General features: G+C 41.0%; 4 protein-coding genes and 2 long non-coding RNA genes across 15 annotated transcripts in view; 2 read left to right on the top strand and 4 right to left on the bottom strand.

Annotated features, from left to right (window-relative positions):
* The window catches only part of kairos, a 40,404-nt gene extending 22,693 nt beyond the window's left edge, over positions 1–17,711 (top strand). For all 10 annotated transcript variants that reach the window (XM_043416549.1, XM_043416550.1, XM_043416554.1 and 7 more), the window contains 3 exons: positions 12,684–12,936; positions 13,071–13,394; positions 13,678–17,711. In XM_043416549.1, coding sequence (XP_043272484.1) covers positions 12,697–12,936; positions 13,071–13,394; positions 13,678–14,616 — 1,503 coding nt within the window. In that variant the 5' untranslated portion in view covers positions 12,684–12,696 and the 3' untranslated portion in view covers positions 14,617–17,711. The remainder of the gene's footprint in view (positions 1–12,683; positions 12,937–13,070; positions 13,395–13,677) is intronic.
* On the bottom strand, positions 3,319–5,072 carry LOC122409211 (uncharacterized). Its single transcript, XR_006260634.1, has 2 exons — positions 4,271–5,072; positions 3,319–3,769 (listed from the first exon to the last, which is right to left on the bottom strand). It is a non-coding gene; the product is annotated as an uncharacterized lncRNA (long non-coding RNA).
* On the bottom strand, positions 5,070–5,583 carry LOC122409649 (defensin-like). The gene is made up of 2 exons (XM_043417378.1): positions 5,481–5,583; positions 5,070–5,299 (listed from the first exon to the last, which is right to left on the bottom strand). Exons 1-2 carry the CDS (start codon positions 5,581–5,583, stop codon positions 5,070–5,072), a joined length of 333 nt encoding a protein of 110 aa, XP_043273313.1.
* On the bottom strand, positions 8,048–8,881 carry LOC122409206 (tenecin-1-like). The gene is made up of 2 exons (XM_043416560.1): positions 8,682–8,881; positions 8,048–8,386 (listed from the first exon to the last, which is right to left on the bottom strand). The coding sequence occupies exons 1-2, from the start codon at positions 8,800–8,802 to the stop codon at positions 8,163–8,165; spliced, it is 345 nt and encodes a 114-aa protein (XP_043272495.1). The 5' UTR covers positions 8,803–8,881; the 3' UTR covers positions 8,048–8,162.
* A 217-nt stretch (positions 17,712–17,928) lies between the features above and the next one.
* Positions 17,929–19,537, bottom strand: LOC122409209 (uncharacterized). Its single transcript, XR_006260632.1, has 2 exons — positions 18,485–19,537; positions 17,929–18,374 (listed from the first exon to the last, which is right to left on the bottom strand). It is a non-coding gene; the product is annotated as an uncharacterized lncRNA (long non-coding RNA).
* A 144-nt stretch (positions 19,538–19,681) lies between these two features.
* Positions 19,682–20,370, top strand: LOC122409207 (defensin coprisin-like). Its single transcript, XM_043416561.1, has 2 exons — positions 19,682–19,848; positions 20,036–20,370. Exons 1-2 carry the CDS (start codon positions 19,770–19,772, stop codon positions 20,254–20,256), a joined length of 300 nt encoding a protein of 99 aa, XP_043272496.1. The 5' UTR covers positions 19,682–19,769; the 3' UTR covers positions 20,257–20,370.
* Positions 20,371–20,938: the final 568 nt, after the last annotated feature.

The following is a 20,938-nucleotide window of genomic DNA, read 5'->3' as shown; positions in this document are numbered from 1 at the left end:
CAGAATGGTTCAAAAATACGAAGCGTTCGAGGTGCATGTAATCATGGATCGAGTCAATCAACTTCACGGAGAAGCTCGTGCGTGTAGAGATTCACTTGGTAACGTTAACTCACAACGTTCCCTGGGAAAAACTTTGTTTTCACATAAAACCAGGTTCAACGTAACAGTTATTAAGTGTTGAAAAGTTTCAACAGAATTTCAACTTCCCTACCGATAAAGTGAGGTTTGGGGCTCGAATTGTCCCCGTTGTAGGACAGCTCCCAAGTTCAATAGCGAAGAACAATTTAGCCTATAAAACTTCAGGAAAATGAGAATTTTATCCGAGCTTCAGTGAGCGATGGAGACAAAGATCCTTCGTTCATAATGATTTCGAATTGATCCAACAATTTGAATAATTTTGGGCTTCGTTTTGTTATTGAAAATAACGTCAAACATTTGTCGCGAGCTACGCGTCCGCTGCATCGCGCGGTCCAATGTTTTCTTCGCGAAAGCAATAGAACATGAAATAATGCATGCCAAGGAATGAGATTATCGATGATCATTGAGTCGAGCTCAATGGGATTCCATATTGAATAAGCCCATAAAATAATCACGAAGAGTAAATCAATAGATTGTCATTTGACGGAGACGCAATGAGGTGAATAATTGTTTAGGTTCAATGGAACAGTGTCAGGGTCAAACGGTGTTGCGGAGCCCAAGAATAGTTCGCTCAACATATTAGGTGAAGTGTGTTGCGCTGCGACAACGAGTCGGAATTGTTATAGCAATAATAATTTGGTGGAAGGTTGCGGTCGCGGCGTAGAACGGAAATTGCACAGCGTAAGGTGGAGCACATTTGAAATCATTACTTGATATAGGGCTGTGTACACGGACCGAGTGTACTTTGGAGGCAATCGATTGCTCGTCCCTGGACACGAGCATCGGGAGAGGCCCGTTAGTTAAACGTCCCATGGACAGTAATTGGCTGGACTGCAGAAAAGCATGGACCATCGACGTTGAGGACTAACGCCAACGCTGCTAACGACACAATGACGCGATGGCCTCGTCCAGCTGAGCGAGTGGCTCGGAGACACGGATGAGTCTCTCGAGATTCCTATCGCTTTGATGAAACGAATTGCTTCAGTGTTTTCTTCAATAAAATCCATTGAAACAAGGCGAATGAACACCAAGGGAAATGGGTCTTCGAAAAATGATGCTTTTCTCTCTCGTTTCATGAGTTTATTTACTTCGTGATAAAGCGAACTAACGATCCGAACGATTGTGCAGATACGCGTCGGCTGTACGAAGCCGTCCTGATGGTCACGCTGCAACGGTTCGTTCAACAGAAGGGAATTGGAAGCGGGATCCCTCTGTGCCTGCGCGACGCCTTAAACCTCATCCCAGAGGGGATTCTTTCAATAATGACAAACCGAAATGATCCAAGAGTGCGAGGAATAAGGAACGATTTCGTTTATACGAAGTCCGTATCTTCGAGCTTAAGCTCACGGGCCTTTGTGCTTCTTCATTTCCAGGCAATTTCCGTCACACGTGACGTATCCTGATAGCTTCATCTTGTGTTATACTCGCATATATGCAGCGTGCATCCGAGCAACTCCGCGCCGAAGATTAGCAGAGCTGCTATCCAGCAGCACGCAACTCGGATCGTAACTTCGATGTCAAAGTCACAAGTTCGCTTGAAACTCACGTCAAAGTCGTGGAAATAGTCCAAGTGCGATCGCTGGCCGGATCGTCGAAGGAAAACATTTTTTAGATATTTCCCCATCGAGGCACCATTGACAGCTCGCATTCATTACTTGGAGCGAGTCAATTCGACGCGATGAAAACAGCTGCGCTGCACTGCGAGCACTCTCGCACTTTCGATGCCTTCAATTGGGCCGATTCATCGGTACTCGCCAATCGTGTGAGTTATTGAGGAAAAATAGTTGAGAAATGCTCAACTCAGAAGCACGCGATTCGTTAATAAAGGACCCCGAGTTGTTGAGCTAGAGATTTATCAACGAGAATGCGAGACTTACTTAAAGCACAATTTATATTGACCTTTGGGTGTACTAATAAGTTTGTGACGTCGCGCACGTTGCGTGCGTTTGTAATGCGAGTTTATGAGATTCCAGAAAATCCTCGCTGGCTCTTGACCTGAAAAGCATCGCTGAGCAACCGCGCGTCTCTCGAGCCTTCAATTTCGTGCTTCTTCTTTTTCGTTCCTTTCTTGGTCTCCCTCTCCGCCGTCCCTGGCTCTATTTTTCTTCGTTTTTATCTCTCTTTCTTTCCGTATTTCGAGGAGCCAAGTTTTTTTGCACCTTTCTTCATTTTATCATCATTCAGCTTCGTCGTATTTCGTTCTATCCGAGCGAATCAAAATGCAGAGGAAGAAACCGAGCTTTTCTGCACAGAATTGATCGCGCGGGCAGAGTCGAAACTCTGAAGCTGGTCGGCCCCCTATTCAGGAGAAGAAACTTTGGTATTTTTTTTTTTTTTTTCCATGCTCGTCTCGCCTCTTCGGACCAAATATAACGATCCTTATAATAAAGTTAACGTAACGACGCTTCCAGAGGGTCGTCGTTAATTTTTCATGATCTTTTTTACTCCCCAAAACTCCTCACTTTAATCTCGCTCCATAAAGACGAAAAACTCACAAAAAGTCAATCCTCCTTCCATTTGAATATCAATTCGAAGTGAAACAACGGTAATAAACGTATTAACCAAAAAAAAATGTAAAATAAAATGGGAAATTACGAGCAAATATTTCTCTCTGAATTTCACTGAACCCATGACAAAAAAGAAATTGGAAAATTCTTCTGTTATGCAAACTTCACCGAGTTTACAAAATTACATCGTAAATTCCACTACCCGGAGAAACAAGCGCCAGGAAATACTAAAATATATCGTGAAACTTGTCGAAGGATTTTCTTTGTTTGTGTATCTTAACTTTCACGATGTTATTTCTCACATAATTTCCCATCGCTTTCTCCCCTGTTCGCACAACATTGCTTTCGACCTTTATCAACTCGCCTTCCCACGTACAAAGTGATTTGAAATATAACTCATCGAGCTTCCACCCACCGATATTACTATCGTCGGTCCTCGTTGTTATTATTTTGGCATTTCAACATAGAAAAATAATTGAAAAAATACAAATATTGTGACAACTGATCGAATGGATTTAAGATTTCGATAAAAATCATTCTATTTTGCAATCTGTCCAATAATTTTGTTGAAACTCCTCAAAGCCAGTGGAATCCAACGACCATGCAGTCTATGACTTTGCATCAAAGAGTTTCCACAGTTTGACCAGAGCGAGAAAAAAACTGCAACGCATTCTCAACGAAGACGAAACAATTTTGCAACTTTTATTTTTGCACAGAAAAACTCAACTCAGAAAAATACTCGACTGGACAGTTAGCACCGAAAGACAAAGAAAGTCAGTTGAAAACCGAAATTCTGATTATTATTTTGACCAGCTTCTATTTCCCGAGCTACTCTGCCTCGCAGCCTTCAAGCCATAACTCTGATAAGTCTGATCTTGAACCTAATCCACTTGCGGGTGCATGGTTGATCGAGTCTTGAACTATGGACCAGCGAATCGATAATGCGCGGATTCGTCCGCTGTATGGACCTGATGTGTGTTGTATAAACGCTCGGTTACCGTATCAGTTATACGTTCGATCAATAATAACGATGATGAAGGTAATAGCGAGGCAAACGCTTCGGGTGGCCATTATTCGATCTAATGTTGCACTCGTTCGACACGGCGGCCACGGTTTTCGCTTGTCTGGTTAATTAATTCATTAAAATCAGTGGCTAAATTTATCTTTCGATATGAACAGGCAAAAGAAATCTTTAAGCATCGTCATTTCGAATAACATTCTCTCACCAAAATTTCGTTCGTTTTATATACTGAAATTTATGACATTACATCGTTTCCAATAATTGGTTTCAACAAAATTGTGTCTCGATTTTGATGCTCTCGCAGTGCTCAATGAATGCTCTAAGTTATCGAGTAATAAATGTAATTCTAATTTCTACTGAATCGAGTTTTGCAAAGATCAGAGGCCTCATATGCAGCTCCATTCTGACTGGTAAATTAAATCAATTTTGTAATCGATTGTAACAGCATTTATAACGATTGAGCACGTATGTAATCAATATTAATTCATCCCCATTCAGAGAGACGAGAACACTCAGATTAGAAGGGAAGAATTATAATTCGTTTATCTGCTTGGATACAAGCTTCGAATTAATTACGCATGTTCGTATAAGATCTGATACGCACATGAAAAAGCATCGTCAATACAACCCACATGACTCGACCCCAATCGGCTTGTGAATCAGATGTAAAATCTCCATAGGGCTCCACACGAATGCTCCTGTTATTGTCATGCGTTATACCATCGATTAAATTCGTCAATTGCTTGCCTCCTGCCAATCAGTCACGAAAATCATTTCATTGTGAAATTTCAGTACTAATTAATTGAACACCTACAACTTTTAAATCATCAATTAATTATTAGACGATTTACCTTGACATGCATGCGTATTTGTGAATTCTTGATATTATTATACCGGTTTTTAATCCTATTTTTTTTCGATCTATTTTTTGTGATGAGCATTGAAAAATTTAGCAAAGTAGCGAAGCCCCTGAAGATCCTAATAATATCAAAATGAATGAATATATACAAATAGAAAAAATGAAATAAACGAATGAATAAATATATGAAAAATCAGGATCTTTAATATGAATGTTACGTACGTTTATTGTTTTTTTTTTTTATTTTTATTACTTTACATTCAATTTTGTGATTTAAAAAATTGAATATTAAATTTTCTCTCATTTGCAAATAAAAATATAAATTTCGTTAATTTTTTTTATTTTTTAAAGTCATTCATTTAGGCAGTGGGAATAATCAAAATGAATGGAGGGTGTGACGACGCGTGTTCTGTAAATTCATTGAGAACACGATGAAATACGGAAAGCCTTGAACTATTCGCTGCTTTAAACAATCGAAATATCTTGGAAAATTTTCGAAATTTCTATCGAAAATTTGTTCTCGTTCGTCCATCAGTTTGGTTCTCTATCCGATGTATTTATCGTCTCTGCAGATACAACGATTATTTTCGCAGTAACCACCCTTGCGACCCTTGCCGATGCACTTGAGCGCACATGCTGTGTGATTGGGAGTCACCCAAGCGGATGAAAAAGAGAATGCGTCGCAGGTGAAACGACGCTGTCTGGAATGAGCCGCGAGAACACCGGGAGCTTGAACGTGATGAGATTCGACTATCCCTCCCTGCTCGAGAGGATCTTCGGAAAAAAAAAAATGACAGAAGCTGTACGGAAAAATGCTTATTGATGAAATTTTTGGATCGACGGATTTGTTAATTGGTTAAAATCGCTTCTCATTTTGTGGCATTAACTAATGAAAATTTGAATTGTACAAAAATTAATTGCTGTTCAATTTATCACGAAATTCAATTTTGCTTACTCATTTCGTATTGCAACTCTTCGTCCATCAGTTCTGGCAACACCGCAGCGGAAGTGCAGGCGACAAAGACCGCAACGGTCAGAACTGCTACGAAGATTTTCATGGTTTACGTTCGGTTTGTCAGGTCGTTGGAAAAACTAGATTTTCAACTCCTTTGTTCCGTAGCCGAAGACTCGAAGAACTGACGATTGAACGCCTGGAATCTCGATCTTTATATACGCATCTTGAAGCAGGGAATGAAGAAATTTCCTCCATTATTTCGAAGAACGAATCGGCTGGGTTTTTCTTCTCCATGCTAAAATGCTCGCTAAAATGCATGGAAAGAAAGTCCCGAGGGGAAATAATTCATGTGATTTTTTGCTACAGTTTATAAAATACCGGGAAACCCCCAAAGAACTCAACGGAGTGCATTGGCAATTCTGTGCAGTCGTTGCGACATGCCACCAACGCGAAGTACTCTTTAGCATCGAGTCTCGAATATGGACGACCGTGATACAATTTTCTCCTCTTTACTTGGCACAAAGAAGATTCCTCGATTGATAATCGAATGAAATTACGAATCAGCACGAAGCTATTCGACGATTCAACAACGACTAACCTGCATCGACGACCACATGAAAAATCAAATTAACCCAACAGCTAATCAGCACTGAAATTCCTCTGAGTAGATTACTCTCCGCCCAAGCTAAATACAAACTTCGGGCTTTGTCCTGAGTGACGTGAAACGGCTCAGTTGAAGCTCCGTACCACATCTTACGGACAATATCGAACTTGCCAATATGCCGATGCACTCAATGCGGTAATACTGGACTGCAAACATAAAGAGGAGCTTCGATAGAAATTCAATTTCGTGGTTATACTGTGACATCAAACGAGAACTCCAAATGCCAAAGCTGAGAAGAATTTTCTCCAGGTCTCGAGTATCTCGACGGTAATCGAACGGCTCAATTAGTAACTTCCTTAAAATATTCGGAGCTCCGTCCTCGTCTTTGGAAAGAAGAGCAAACGATGCATGGAAGCACACTCGTGATATTTGTGTAAATATGCGACTCGCGTATAGTTGGGTTGGACAAATTTGAGGAGACCAAATTCAATAATGTTAATGAAATAATCTTCTTGGACGATCAATTTGTTGAATCGACGAAATTCATCGTTGAACTAAAAAATTGAGAAAAAAAAATGTAATTTGTTAGTTGAGCAAAATTTTGGTTTGACTCAATTAAAGTGCACCGAGTGTGTGCATTTCATTGAGTTTATCACTATTCTTTGGTTCGACTCTTTTTCGTACGAAAACTTATTTTCAAAAGGATTTTTAAATGTCGCCAAAAAGTGACGAAAAAACGTCTTTTGTGTCATTCGGATTCTGGGCAATTCTTCTTTTTTCAAAACATTTAATTTTATGATTTTGAGTCAGTAGCACGGGGATTGAAAATTTCTCCGAAAAAAACTAGTTCAACGGATTATTTTTCATGAACTTTTGCAAATGACTTTAGATGACGTTTGAATCTGCGTAGGTGCGCTACCCGGAAGTTTGAACCGGTGACACATATTCTCATAGAAAAATTGCACTGAAATTTCCTCAATAGATAATTGATTTTCCTGTTTCCTCATAAGCGATGTAAACATCGGCATCGAGCTCAATGCGGAGGCGAGATTGAGAGAGCTCCGAGAGTGCCTCGTGACGTTATTGCTGTCGATTTAATCGAGTTACTTATTATTCAGTTACGTAGCAGGAGTGATTATGAATTCGTTGTCATCAGGGTTAGCGTTCTAATCACGTGACCTGCTCGATAATTCCAATATGTTTAGCTCCGCGATTACTGCGGTCGGGAAATACCGTCACCGGTATATGAATTGACTCTGAATGTGTATCGAAGTTTAATCTCTAACGGATAAAAATTGTCTGGAAAAAACCGAAGTATCTTAGCCGATAAACCACGAGGCGATCCACTAAGAAAAAAAACATTTTATTGGTCGATAACAAAGTTTTTATTTTCACACTGAAAAACTCATTATAACGCAAGATCGTTGTAGCTGAATCTTCTCCGGCAACATATTCGATCGAACTTCACAAATTCATGTTCACGGTGCACCAGTTCCTACCCATCAATCATTCGCGCTTTACGATCCCAATGGTGCGACGTTATCGCTGCAACGAAATGCAGGAGAGCAGCGTTGTATGAAGAAATAAAACATGAAAACAGGAATAAAACATGGCGCAGCAATGGTTTTACGATCGGTGTGGGGCTTGAGCGATCTCCGAAAATGAGCAGTTTGGCCGAGGCCAATACTTGGATGCATGGGTGATCGCTTAGCCAGGCAAGAGCTTTCGATAAATCACCATAAACGGGAAGCAATTTTTCTGTGTTTCTGATGGACCCAGCAACGAGCTGAAGCTCAATAGATAGAGAAGCTCAATAGCCATCTGGCTCCAGTGTAAAGAGTGATTCTGGGCAACGCTCTGGGGGAATCATACAAGAAGAGAAATGTGAGGGACAGAATGGGATTAAAGTGATGGGATGGGCTCGTAAAGCACCGGGAAGATACAAGAAAACAAAAGAAAATCATTTCTTTTAGAAATAAACGTTATTTTTGTTATTTAAGATTATTCAGAAATAAATTTTTCGACAAAGACTCATTTTGCACGCAAGCTGGCTTTTTCGGCTCGTCAATGATCCTGAATCACCAAGGCGTCCACTTTTCTTCTCTGCAAATGCAATTCGCACCCTCGCAATGACCGCCCTTTTTTCCTGTCCCGATACATTTGAGGGCACAGGGCGCGTCATTGGGCGTCACCACACCCGACTCGAACGAGAAGACGTCGCAAGTCAGACGTCTGGGTCTGACGAGCGGTGTGTTCTTACCGGACTCGATACCTCCAGCGGTGTCAACGTCCTCCAGACGAGCTACAAACGAGAGCATTTTTATAGCTGCCTTGTCATTGATTCTTCAAAGGGAAACAAAAGTTGATGAACAAAACATGGTTAGATTCCGCATGCTCGTCGCAGCTGAACGATTATCGATTTTCCAGTAGACTTAGTCCTTGAATAAAATTGATTTGTAAAAAGTTATTCGAGGAGTTGCAAATTTGCCTAATAATTTGACTAAAATAGTGAAAAATCTGAATTCATTTTTGCAAAAGTTCGATCATTCCTCGATTATTGAAAATGAAGTTATGAAATGAATTGTTCAACAACTCACTGGGAATTTCGTGGTCGATATAGGGGTCAGTGCGACCCCGGGGCAGCACAGAAGCTTCGCTGTGAGTAGAAACGACCAGCGTGCTCAAAACGAGAACGAACATTTTCATGGCGAATTCCATTTCTTTTCCAGCAGCCTCTCAGTTCCGTTCTCGATGGACATCGGTTCACTGACGTTTACTCCATTCTTCAGCAATGTTTATATACGCAGATTTGTGCGAATGTAATGAAGCTGAGGTGCGTCCGAACGATTGCAGAATTTTTATCCATCGTCTCCGCTTTTTTACTCCTCGCATTTCGTATTGCAAAAAAAAGAATCGTACGGATTGGCGGATCGACGGACAAATTTGAAAACGGGCGCATGTGACGTGAGCGAAGAATCCGGTTTGCAAAAACGCATCGCGAAATGCGCACGAATGCATTATCTGACTAAATGATAGATTATTTAATTGTTAAATTGAAATGAGGAAAATCACTCGCTCGGCTTAAGGAAATACGAGAATAACTGCGATGCGAATGAAAACTGTATAATCGAATCAATTAAATGAGCCTCTAAGATTGATTGAGAAATCATTGGAATGTTTATCGTGTGTTTTCCTTGTGCATTTCAATCGCGTTTATCTCAAACCGATCTCCGATTCGCGTGTCACATTTTTCTTCCTCAGTTATACAAAATTTTGTTAAAATCGTGCGACGAAAGTGTTGAAAAAATCAGCGATTTTGAAGATCGTTTACATCGTAATCGATCAATTATTACACGGAGAGAAAAAAATAATAAGAATTACTATGCTGCCATGGTATTGGGGTTTTATGTCGCCCATTTTGAAGGTTTTTACCAAAAACATTGTAATTTCCCCGTCAATTCTGAATGAAAATTTTTAAACTGCGTATTTTGCTGTGACAAAGGTTTAAACTGTGCTATTTTTTCCTACATTGTTCACCAAGGAAACGTTGTAAAATTTATGTTGACTCGATGATGAACTGTCAAGTAGAATTATTATGCCGTTTCGCTATGCTTAGTACTGTTTTCACAATTGACATTTACAGTTGAACATAGTAGAATTATTTGAGGAGCTCGAACACAAGCATCGATAATACGCCAAAGTGTTTAGAAATTTACTGCGGTAAATAACAGAATTTCATTCGCGATTGTACGATAACATGCCGATATAAATGCGTGTACCGATGTATTTATTTTGACATCACACATCAATTTTCATCGAGTCGCTTCACAAAAATTACTATGTGTACGTTCGTAAGAATTAATAAATATTACGATATAGAACCCTACTCCTATATGGCATCATAGTAGTTTTTAGTGAAATTTTCTCTCCATGGATTGATGATGACAGAGGAAAATGCATAAAAATCGACTGCGAGCTCAGTTGATATTTATTTTAGTCATTACCGTGTACATCGAATCTTTGAAATTTCACATCCAGGGTTAATCAATTCACTGTAATCGAAGGCAAGGCTCGGTCGATTTGGGACTATGTGTTCCCCACGTCAGCCTGTTGCGGTTAACCAATCTCATTCGGGCTCCGGAGCGTGTTAAAATTCTTGGCAGCCGCAGATGACTGCTCGACAGTCGGTGGTTCGGCCATATTTTTGGCACCATTGGGTGCAGCTCATTTGCGAATCAGCTTCTTTAGGCCCAGTGCAATAAGATCGACGTGCTCTTGACAGATATTTGGGCGGGTCGAGTTCTACGAGGGGAGGAGTGCGTTTGCTGCTTTTGACTGTGGACAGAATTTCCGATGAATTCATCGACTTCTGTTTCGAACAAACAATAATCACAGTTTCTCTCTGCATACGATTAAATCTCAAGGTTCATTCGATTCCATACTCGCTCCTCTCGTTGCGGATGCGCAGGCCCGACAATCTCGGGTCCTCGGTGAATGCCGTAGCGCAAATGAGGAGCAACAGAACAGAAATCAATCGAAAAAGGCCTTTCATGATTTCCTGAGCTTCTCTGAAATTCGGACTCGCCTTTGGATGAAAAACTTGCTGCATTTATACCCACTGGTTTCCGTCGTTAATATTCGTTAACCATCGGACGACAGCGAGGAAAAAGACGAATAAAAATGAGCGGAAGCTCAGATTCAAGAAATCTGTGCATTCGTTTAATGTGGATTTTAAAAAATGGAACGGGGTCGAGCCAACGGATGGAGCCACGAATTATGAAAATAAACGAATAATTATCGTCGTTAAATTAGCATCGAAAATACGATACTAATCCGTCAATAATGCAAGGTTTGTTCGAGCTGATCCTCCCTCACAAAGTATCGATTCAGTTGACCCGCAAAATAATAAAACACGCAATAATCAGCCCCCGAATTCACTCATCCGACTGCACTTGAGAATAATTAAAATTGTATTACTATTTGAATAATGAAACTCCTGTTAATTCTTATCGTAATTGCAGTCGTAAGCGTCCACGACGTCGCCTCGAAACTCGGAGATTCTTTTATCTTCAAACAGATGCGCTACTATGACAAAAGTAATGAATTCGCTTTTTTTACTTCAACAACATAATATTATTTCACGAAATTCTTCATCGGGTGTCCAGAAAATGGTGCCTCGATGAGCGAGACTTGATGGTACAACAAATTTTTTGTCTTTCCATTCACACTGAAATTTTCATCAGCACAAAAAAACGTTCTGTCACCCTTGGAATATCAGCTACCGATCGCTCTACATCGAATTCTGACACTTCTAATGCTTGATATCGATTTATAATTGTTCTCAGTAAATGACAATACCCCGGGAGCAATCCCACTTGGTTCACATGTGACTGGTCGAGTCGCTGAGATGGCTCGATTACACGATCGAACGAACCTCAAAACGGAGGCTGCAAACCTGTAATTTTGTGGCAAGGATTCGAGGATATTGGGAGGGTCGGAATCGTGCCGGCAAGCAGAACCTGATATTCGACAAAAAAGATGGAATTTGTAGTTGCCTCGGGGAGTTGAAAAACTATGAAATTTTCTTGAATTCATCGATTTTAAATGTTTTCTGTGGCATCATCGTGGATGAATAAAAACGATAATAAAAACAAATATTATATGACGATAGAAATTTGTAACCTTTTTCCTGTCGGACAGTAATTATCAAACAGATAAAAACGAAACGAGAATGAATTACAAGACTTTGACATCGATTAGGCCAAATCGTTGGTGACGTTTAAATCCGCAAGCCCGAATTTCCGAAGAATATATTATTCCCTCGTTAATTACCAAGCGATTGGATGATGCAACAAAATGTTGCAGTTTTGAAATATTTTAAAATACGAGTCACGCACGTGTCGTGAAGATGCTGAGCAAGTAAATTGGGATTATCAATCTTTCCGGGTCGTGTCAAACTCATGATGAACGAGTCGATCCGGAGTCTGAACGACACGACAGAAAATTGAATTCTACCAAACCATCGCTTGTGTTGTCGCTAGGAAAAAACAAGCGCTCTTTTCCATAGAAAAATAATACGATGGGAAAATGGAGAAAGAAAATCATGAAGATACGGGACGTAGAGGAGAATTTCCGAGTCTGACGTCGTCTCGACTTAACACCATTCGAGTCTATATAAATGCAAAAATGTAGAAACTCGAGTATCCGACGAGGATTCGTCGTATTTCTCTGGTGAAAATACAAATCGATTCGGGGACGTTTCTCTCGCGAGTTTTCCACGTGCCAACTGGATCGGAATATTATTCGCGTGTCAAATACACGTAGACAGCTTTCAGGGCTTTCCCCCGGAGACGCGTATCCCCCAACTTCATTCTCATCTGGTTTTTTATCATCCGAAAGATATTCAAAAGTTCGAGAGACCGGTTAGGCTTCGAATGGAATTTGTCACTCTTCGTAAGCGATTCAATAAATTTATCATCTTGAATAAATAAGAGGTTTCGAGTTTTCATTCGGAAACTCGTGGAGGAGCTGAGAATATCAGCAAACATCAGACTCATAAGAATACAAATATCCCTATGAAAATGTTTCTCTCATTGCAGCAAGCAGATCAGGATGATAAGAAAGCAATCTTTCGCTACGAGCTTAATGACCGGCGCTGGAGAGCCGCAAATAATCGTCGAGGAAAGTGGTTTCGGAGAAGAAGAAGCTGAACGACGGAGAAACGAATCGCCGCCTCGTTGCCTGGATCCGGATTCCCCGTCGTTGGACCCTTATCTACTCTCGCCTTGGCGCGACACGCGAAAACATTCCTTGCCCACTCCGCAATGCACGTCCGGTATCACCGCGTCGCAGGTCCGTTTTCAATCGCCTTTACCCCCTCATTAAAAACATTTATTCCGTTATGTTTTCCATGTTTATCAATAAACAGGATTTCGAGTTGAGTTTTGTTTGAGCTCAGGGGTTCGAATATTGAAACAACATTTCAGGTGCGACGCCTCAGCGAGCGCGGCGGTGAGGGCTCTGGTCCGTCAACAAAAGAAGCAGCTTTTCTAGCAACTTTGTCACAAGCCCCGGCACCCCAGCCGGGAGGACGTCGTCATTCGGTCGTTACGATCTCAAAAGTACCGCCGACCTTTTTCGGACGTAATACTCGTCGCGAATCAATCGCCGCTGTTCCTATGGGAGCCACGAGGATACTTCCTCGTCGTGATTCCTCCTCAGGGTTATCCGGACCACCCAGTAATACTGGCAGCTCGCACAATCTTCAGTTGGACATAATGGACGATATAGCGGAAATAAAAACACGAAAGGTGCGCCCTAATTTCGCTTTCTTTGAGCTCTCGCAGTCCGAACGATTGCCCTTAACGCTGGAAATTCAATAGTCGAATCTGGAGTCTGCCGGTAGCTTTCGAGTCAGAAATTAATCACCGTTTCGCTGCATGTTCTTTCTCTAGCAACTTTACAACAAAATTACCAAAAGATATTTCAAGTATACGTGCATGTTTCGCTAGGGTTCGATTGAATGCAAAAGTTTTGCAACGCGAAAATTTCATTTCCGTTAAAACGACAAAAAGTATTTCGAATTGTTATCAGGTGCGTTTAAAAATGTGGAAAACACCGTCCCACGAGAGAGTCTGCGAGGTGCAGCCCCTGGAAGGAAACAGTATGGCTCAGCGTTACGTGCAGCAACAGCAGCGACGTTTTTCGGACTTTGTTCCAACATTACCGGGCTCGTCGTCGTCCTCGAGTTCGATGAGAAGACGAGCATCGGAGTTGCCGAGGCCATCCGGGAGCGGAGCGCCAGCGGCGGGGATAGTTTGCTCGAATACCGATTTGATATCGATTTTAAGTTCGCTGACATCATCGGCAACGGAGATAAATCGTTGCGGGGAGGAAACCCCGGCGGCGAGTGCTGCCGGGGGGAAGACGTTGGACCAGAAGCGGAGTCGGTTGAAGGACTTTCGCTCCAACAGTTTCGACGTTTCGGTGCTGCACGGCACCGGAAATAAGATTGTGTCGGCGATGAGCGGCGCCGGTGGCAACGGGACCGCGAAAACCGGCGCTGCTCCGAGTCCAGCGTCGGGGAATTGGTTCGCCAATCGGCACCGACCGATGTGGAAGAAGCAACGGAGTCAAGAGCACAATCTGACGCAAATAAGCTTCAAATTCGAAAAATCAAAAGTCATGAAAACGATGAAGGACAGCCTACTGACGAGAACGAATTCCCTTACGAGGGAGCCGCTCCAGCCGCAAGGCGCGAGACACAAGGTCGTCTGGGACGACACACGAGGCACTAAAGTCGACGCGCAAGTACTCGGCTCCGCGATCGAAGAATTCCTCACGTCCCAACGAGGGACCGAGAGCGAAGCAGCCTCTACGAGCGCAAAGCCTGCGGTCTCGCCGGGCAAAACTAAAGCCGGAAACAGCAGCAAAGTCACCAGCTGGTTCGCCGGCGGCAACAAGGACGAGGAGCAGCCAGAAAATTGCGAAGCTTCGATCTGCCCGTCCTTGAAAGATTTATTTGTTAAATAGGCAAGTTACGTTGATTACTCGATCAACCATATTTGAGTTGCAGCTTCGTATTTAATCCTGTACAAAAACATCGTTTACTCTGATGAATACGGCGGCCCGATCGAGTCTCTGAATAATGTACACGGAGTCGCTCGTCAGGTCGGGGGAATATACGAAAATAATTGAGTCCTTGGCCATTTGGCTTTTTACTGTATCACCGGGGGATCGACTGAAAAGTTATGCTGAAAAGACCGTGCCGTCGGAGAGCGCCCCTCGCTCGTCCACTATTTCGGGCCTATTTGGACCGCGGCGCGGCAATCGACGGAGCGTCCGACTCCGCTCTCTTCTTCTCGTTCGACCGTCACCCGCTGCTTTCGAATTCTCCTAAAATTAAATTTCTACTTCGAATCGAATTGGAGAAGCGTTTTTAGCCGATGCGCGGAAAAATGGAAAAAAATGGCTCTCGCTCTCGATGATCCGATGTCAGAAAATAAACGAAACCGAGCGGATTTGCCACGAGGCCGAAAAAAACAGCTGATTTCGGAAGGATTTTTATTCAGCAAAGGCGTTCGCACGCCGCTGGTGAATTTAAATGGACCTAAAATTTAAACCCGAAAGAAATGCCTGAAGAAATCTTATCAATCGGTGGGAAAGCTTTGTCCGAAAATTTGGGTCGTTCTGTCACAATTATTCGCATTGCACCCTCGATCGCTCGAACAGGAATCCAACTTCGAGCAATCGAGGCTGCAGCGACCACGAAACGTGCTGGCTCGGACTCTTCGCTTCACACTTTCGCTGTTTACATCCCACGAGCTTCTATGTGACGCATTATTTTCTACGAGCTACGAGCACAAAACATGAGGATCGTACACGAGGTGAGGCAATTTTAATTTACGAAAATCTTGAGCCTTCGCTGGCCGAAGGACGAATACTTAATAACTCGCTGTGTAATGTACATTTAAAATTGTATCGCAGTATGAATGTTATTGTTGCTTTATTAATGTTAAGATAATATTATTATTTAAATATGAATATTATATCTCATGTTATTCGTGTAAATCCGTAATTTTACATAGAAAACATATTTGTCATGATGAAACGTGACTCGTCACAATGAAAAATGCGTCAAAAATATCTTTCGATCGTTCTCAATGTTAAACAATGAAATTCATTGTTATTTAACGAGTATTATCCGCAGTAACGTATTATTATGTAAATATAAGGCTGTACGTTAATGTCAAACATGTACCTAATTCGTGTAAACCGAAATAACAGATTTTTGTTGAAGAAAAAAAAATTCAGTTCGAGAACTCGAAAACGACAAACGTTCGTTGCTCCACTCCTGTCCAAGCAATCAAATTTTTCTTACTGCTTTTCCAAAACTTACGGATTTACGTTCAATCGAAACGACGTAAAGTTAAATTTGACAGAAGAGTTGAAAACGAATTTTTTACATGGTGGGAGAGCTTGGAAAATGATATGAAATATCGAATTTATCACGAATCCTAAAATATTTTGTTTCCGGAGAAATCCGACTTGGAATCACGTGATTTAGGGTGTCTAAATCTTCCAGAATCTTGAGCCCGAATAAAGGCCTCGAGAACGGATTTAATCTATGTGTCTTTGTCGATGACTATAATTATCAAGATCGCGTGCGTCTTTAATCATAACCGCAATGGGTATGAACGACACGTATAGAATAGAGGATGCAACCGCGACGCAAAAAACTAAAGGACCACCCATAAATGTATAGACAATCGTTCCGAAAAGAGAATTCAAATAAGTATTAAGAAACGTGCATGGGAGTTACGTATACCCGAACAAAACTGAAGATATAAATATAGCGATTGCACATGAAGGGTTTATTGCAAGCTACAGTGAATATATCGGAGTAGAGTCCTTCGAGGCATTCGCTTTTGAATAAGGCTTAGACAAATGCATCAGTCGTTTGCAAGCAATTTTATAAGGAGCAGGTTTTCTAGAAATTGCAGTGAGCAACTTGACTGATGGAGATTGAATCACGACTTGAGGGTTTTCCATAGACTTAGATGAAAATGGAAAAATGGATTTTTCAGAAATATTATTATTCGATAAGGTTGGCCTCGATAAGGAATTGTAAAAGAGATCCGGGAATTTATCTTGCGAGTTCGAGAAAGAAAAGTTGATTTCTACTCGAAAGAGAACTTCGGAAGCTTTTTTTCTCGGAATAGTGTTTTTGAAATCTTGAAAATTCATGTAACGTGAGAATTGAAAGGAAATATCGATACGCAATCATTTGCACTTTATAAAGAGATTTTTATTATTATTCTTAATCATTTTTTATATCACAGTTAAAGTAGATGAAAAAAGGATGAAAATTTGAGCGCAATCCTAACTTTGTTGTTGAAATCTTGATCATTTAGCGGAAACACGGATTTGAAATTTTTCTTAAAATTTCTTTTTTCAATTTCGTCATTTTTTGGGCTCGAAAAATCTTTCAAATCGACCCCCTTTTGAGCTACTTTTGAGTGTGTGCGAGTCCTTGAAGTACCTACTGACTCGATGCCTAATCATTTATAGGTGCATTAATCGAACGATTTCGATTAGAAAAGCTAGGGAACCGCCACTAGCGTTTTGGCAATGGGATTGAAAAAAAGTTGAAAGTTAATATTTCATAATCGCTAATAACGCGGCATGCTTAGCATTCTTGGATGTTCATAATTCTTGCAGTGCACCCTTCATACACGCGCCTTGTTCAAAAAACGGAGATATCTATGTGAGCGATAAAAAATAGTAAAGATTCAAAGATAAAATTATTGTGTCTACAAAAATAAAAGGAAATAAATACTGCTGTTACACGAATAAATTCGCTGTGATTCATGTGCAAGTCCAACGTTGCAAAAAGAAAATAAAAAGAAAGGCATGACCGAACGAAACAGGGAAAACGATCGAAAGGAAAACTTTCCAACGAAACTGTACGAGGAAAGCAAAGAGTTGGACCAAAAAAATTGACCTCGAGAGTACGCCATCTACGAATGACTGATCGCGACAGAATAATTTGAAAAAAAAAATGCGAATGAGAAACAGTGAATCGTCGTTGCATAAAGTGAATAAAATGTAAATAGATTGACACTAAATTTATTCGCTTCTTTCTCTATACCCTGCTCCAGTTATCATTTCATTTGATTTTTATTTCCTCCATAATTTGAATTCCTGGACAAAAATGCACGATCAACCGGGCAAAATGATCGATCGATCAAAACCGAATACATTGCAGGAGTTCCCAAAACAAATGATCCTGCGAACCAGATGTCGTTCGCTGAAGATTTTTTTTTGTGGGAATTTGAATGAAAATGATTTTAAATCGACATTTATTAGCTGGTCATTAGCAACGAAAACGAACAGGAACGATAATTGTCGCAGCTTTTTTTCCAGGTGTGCCAAATAAATGGTTCAGATTTGGAAATTTATGAAAAAAATGTATTTGTTTAAAATCCCCACTTTCCTCATTTTCTTTTAATTTCTATGCAAGATCGAGTACAAAAACGTAAGTCTCCAGCACATACAGTCAAAATCTCGGAATCTTCCTTTCAGAAATATTCACAAAAAATCGAAATCTTGGCAACGGCAGATTATTGCTCGACACTCCATACTGTCAAAATTTTGTTTGCACCAATCACGACAGTTCAATGTCCAATCAACGGAGCTACTCGATACGCAAACGTGGCGGCGTGGTCTTGACGCAAATACAGCGGGGTTGTCTTCCATCGAAGGAACTTCGTTTTTGGCGTTTTCATCAACTGTGAAAAATGGTGAAATATTTTCAGCATCAACATCGAGTGAATATTTCTACGGCTTTCTCTTCCTCCCTGCGCCTAAACTTTACTCGCTTTTTAATTTTCCTGCATACTTTTCCGAATGAGATTTTCCAACGGTGATATTCCGGCAGAATGTGCATTGGCCACAACGCAAATTGCGAGCAACAGAAGAGCGAAGAATCGAAGGAACGAATTCATGGTTTTACTAGCAAATTTTCTCACTTTGGTTCTTTCGACAGAATCCTCGCTTTTATATCCTTTCCGATCCCCCTTTTTACTAACATTCTATTCCATTGACCACGTACGTTGACCCGTTGATCTTTAGCGATTGTCATAATAAGGAAACATCCAAAAAGAGTCAGAAATCGTTGTGTCAAAGGAAACCGACTTAGATAAACGAGACCTCGATGCATTTGCTCTCCTACGATACATAAAAATATTGCACAACCGAAATACAAACGAGGAAATAAACAATCGATTTGCTTTTATTCCAGCGAATGATGCAAGTCCGCGAAGGGCAAAAATCATTGTTGAAATTATTACGATACGAAGTTGGTGACTTCGAAACGACTTTCTTGTCGTCCTCTTCGTCCCACTTCATACGACTCAAGCTCAATATCGATTGATAATTGGTTTATCGATAACTGATAACATCCTCGAGGCTGTACGACTCGAGTCTAGTACCTTTGACCGCGTTTCCGAGGATGGTTCAACTACCCGATCAAACGAGTGGTGAAACGAGAATACTGCGAAATTAAAGGGATTTTCCTGTCTGATGAACCAAGTCTAAAATAGGATTGTCTTAGGGGCAACTCGACTCTTGGTTTTCGCAGGGGTTGAAAAACAAATGGGCTCTGGAGGAGTATTTTTTTCAAGATAAAACTGACATAGGATAAGAAATGGTGAACAATTCTGTAATAAGAATCGGACATGATGGTGGAAAATGCTCATTGTTTCGAGTAGTCAACGGTCTGCCAATGGCGACGAATTGAAGTTCGAAAACGAAAGCTCCGCGTGTTTAGATGAAAGAATAAAGATGTAAGCAAACCGATAAAAGTCGAGAAAAATAGTGTGAGCCTTGAGGAAATCAATGAGGAAAATCGGAGTCTTTCACTTTTGTTTTTCCCTGTCGATATCGCTCTTAGGATTGAATATCTTGAACGTTAGTCTCTCTTACGTGCTCTCAGTGCTGTTTCCTCGTTGTGGATGTTGCAATTGTGAAATAAATTACATAGAAGCCCGATGAGAGTGTGAACGAGAGCAACAACGCTTAGTCTTTGCTCGTCGTATAAAAGCTATCGATTAACAAGTTTGTTCAAACAGAATCAAACGTCATCTCTTTAAGAGTGCACTTGAGTTCTTAACGCCCTGTGAATCATGAAGCAGAGCCTCGTTATCCTCGTGGTCGCGGTCGTGGCCGCTTCTATGGCAACGCTGCACGAGCTTCCTCAACCAGGTAAAATCGAACTCGTTTTCATTCGATTGTTTGAATGATTTTTAATGAAATTTGAAAAGATTTTGTGAGATTTGAATGAAATGAAATTTCAAGGGAAACAGAAAAATGCAGAACGTTTCGAAAGCGTTGCTTATCGATGCCGAATTTTTACGTTGAAAATGGTTCAACTGACGTAAAATTTTTGCAGCTCCCTCAGACATCGGTCCGTTGATGAGCGTTCTCTCGCCCCAACGATGCGGCCAACCCCTCGTCAGGCAAAAGCGTTTGACTTGCGATCTTCTTTCGTTCGGAGTCGATGGTATCAGTGGCTTCAATCATGCAGCTTGTGCAACGAAATGTTTAGCGCAACGTCATTGGGGTGGTTACTGCGAAGGTCCGAATTGCAAGTGCGTCGAAAAGAAATGGTGATTCGGACGAGAACCTCGATCGTGGGTCCTTAGGTCGAAAAAAATTGATAAAACAACTGTCAATCGTCTGTAAAAGTAAAATAAGCTTATTAAACATTTTTCATAGCGAAAGATACATTTGGGAAAGATAAAAAGTTATTTATGATTCCCTCTGTCCCCTGCGCCGCCTCGAAAAAATAATTGAGGAAAAGAAAATAGTTTCCCACGCATCAACGCCAAAAAGGACGTAAAAAAAGAGGGGGGGGGGGGGGGGGGGGGGGAATGTCGAGCGTGATATTGTCTCGAGTAAACAAACATTTCCGTCCGTATGAACACAAAAATGGGAAAACTCACGAACTCGTATTTCGTATTTCTCGGATGAAGATATAAATCGATTCGGCAACGCTTCTCCCGCGAGCTTTACACGTGCCACTGAATCGCAATATTTTTTCCGCGTCAAATACACCGAAACAACCTCTAGAGTTGCCCTTCGGAGACACCCGTCCCCTGAATATATCACGTTTTTTTCATTCGAACAAAAAAAAATGAAAAAAAATCGGAATTCAGCATCGCAAATGAAATGTCCCATTCTTCGTATAATTCTATCATTTTTATAACTTTTATCAAACCCGACAAGCCGTCGAGCGCAGGGCTTTTTTATTTTCTCTTCAATTTTCACTCTTTTCTGTTGGAATCCGAAATTT

Source organism: Venturia canescens, chromosome 4 (genome assembly GCF_019457755.1).
Source record: "Venturia canescens isolate UGA chromosome 4, ASM1945775v1, whole genome shotgun sequence".
Lineage (NCBI taxonomy): Eukaryota > Metazoa > Arthropoda > Insecta > Hymenoptera > Ichneumonidae > Venturia > Venturia canescens.
Note: the sequence above shows the minus strand (reverse complement) of the source record. Positions and strands in the feature narration are given on the sequence as shown.

Bases quoted from the DNA above. Each gene is read 5' to 3' on its own strand.
- LOC122409649 (XM_043417378.1), bottom strand. From the start codon at position 5,583: ATGAAAATCTTCGTAGCAGTTCTGACCGTTGCGGTCTTTGTCGCCTGC. The intron at 5,300-5,480 runs GTAAGCAAAATT...TTTTTTCCGAAG, and splicing joins AGAGTTGCAATACGAAATGA to ATCCTCTCGAGCAGGGAGGG.
- LOC122409206 (XM_043416560.1), bottom strand. From the start codon at position 8,802: ATGGAATTCGCCATGAAAATGTTCGTTCTCGTTTTGAGCACGCTGGTC. The intron at 8,387-8,681 runs GTGAGTTGTTGA...TCTCGTTTGTAG, and splicing joins TATCGACCACGAAATTCCCA to CTCGTCTGGAGGACGTTGAC.
- LOC122409207 (XM_043416561.1), top strand. From the start codon at position 19,770: ATGAAGCAGAGCCTCGTTATCCTCGTGGTCGCGGTCGTGGCCGCTTCT. The intron at 19,849-20,035 runs GTAAAATCGAAC...AAATTTTTGCAG, and splicing joins GCACGAGCTTCCTCAACCAG to CTCCCTCAGACATCGGTCCG.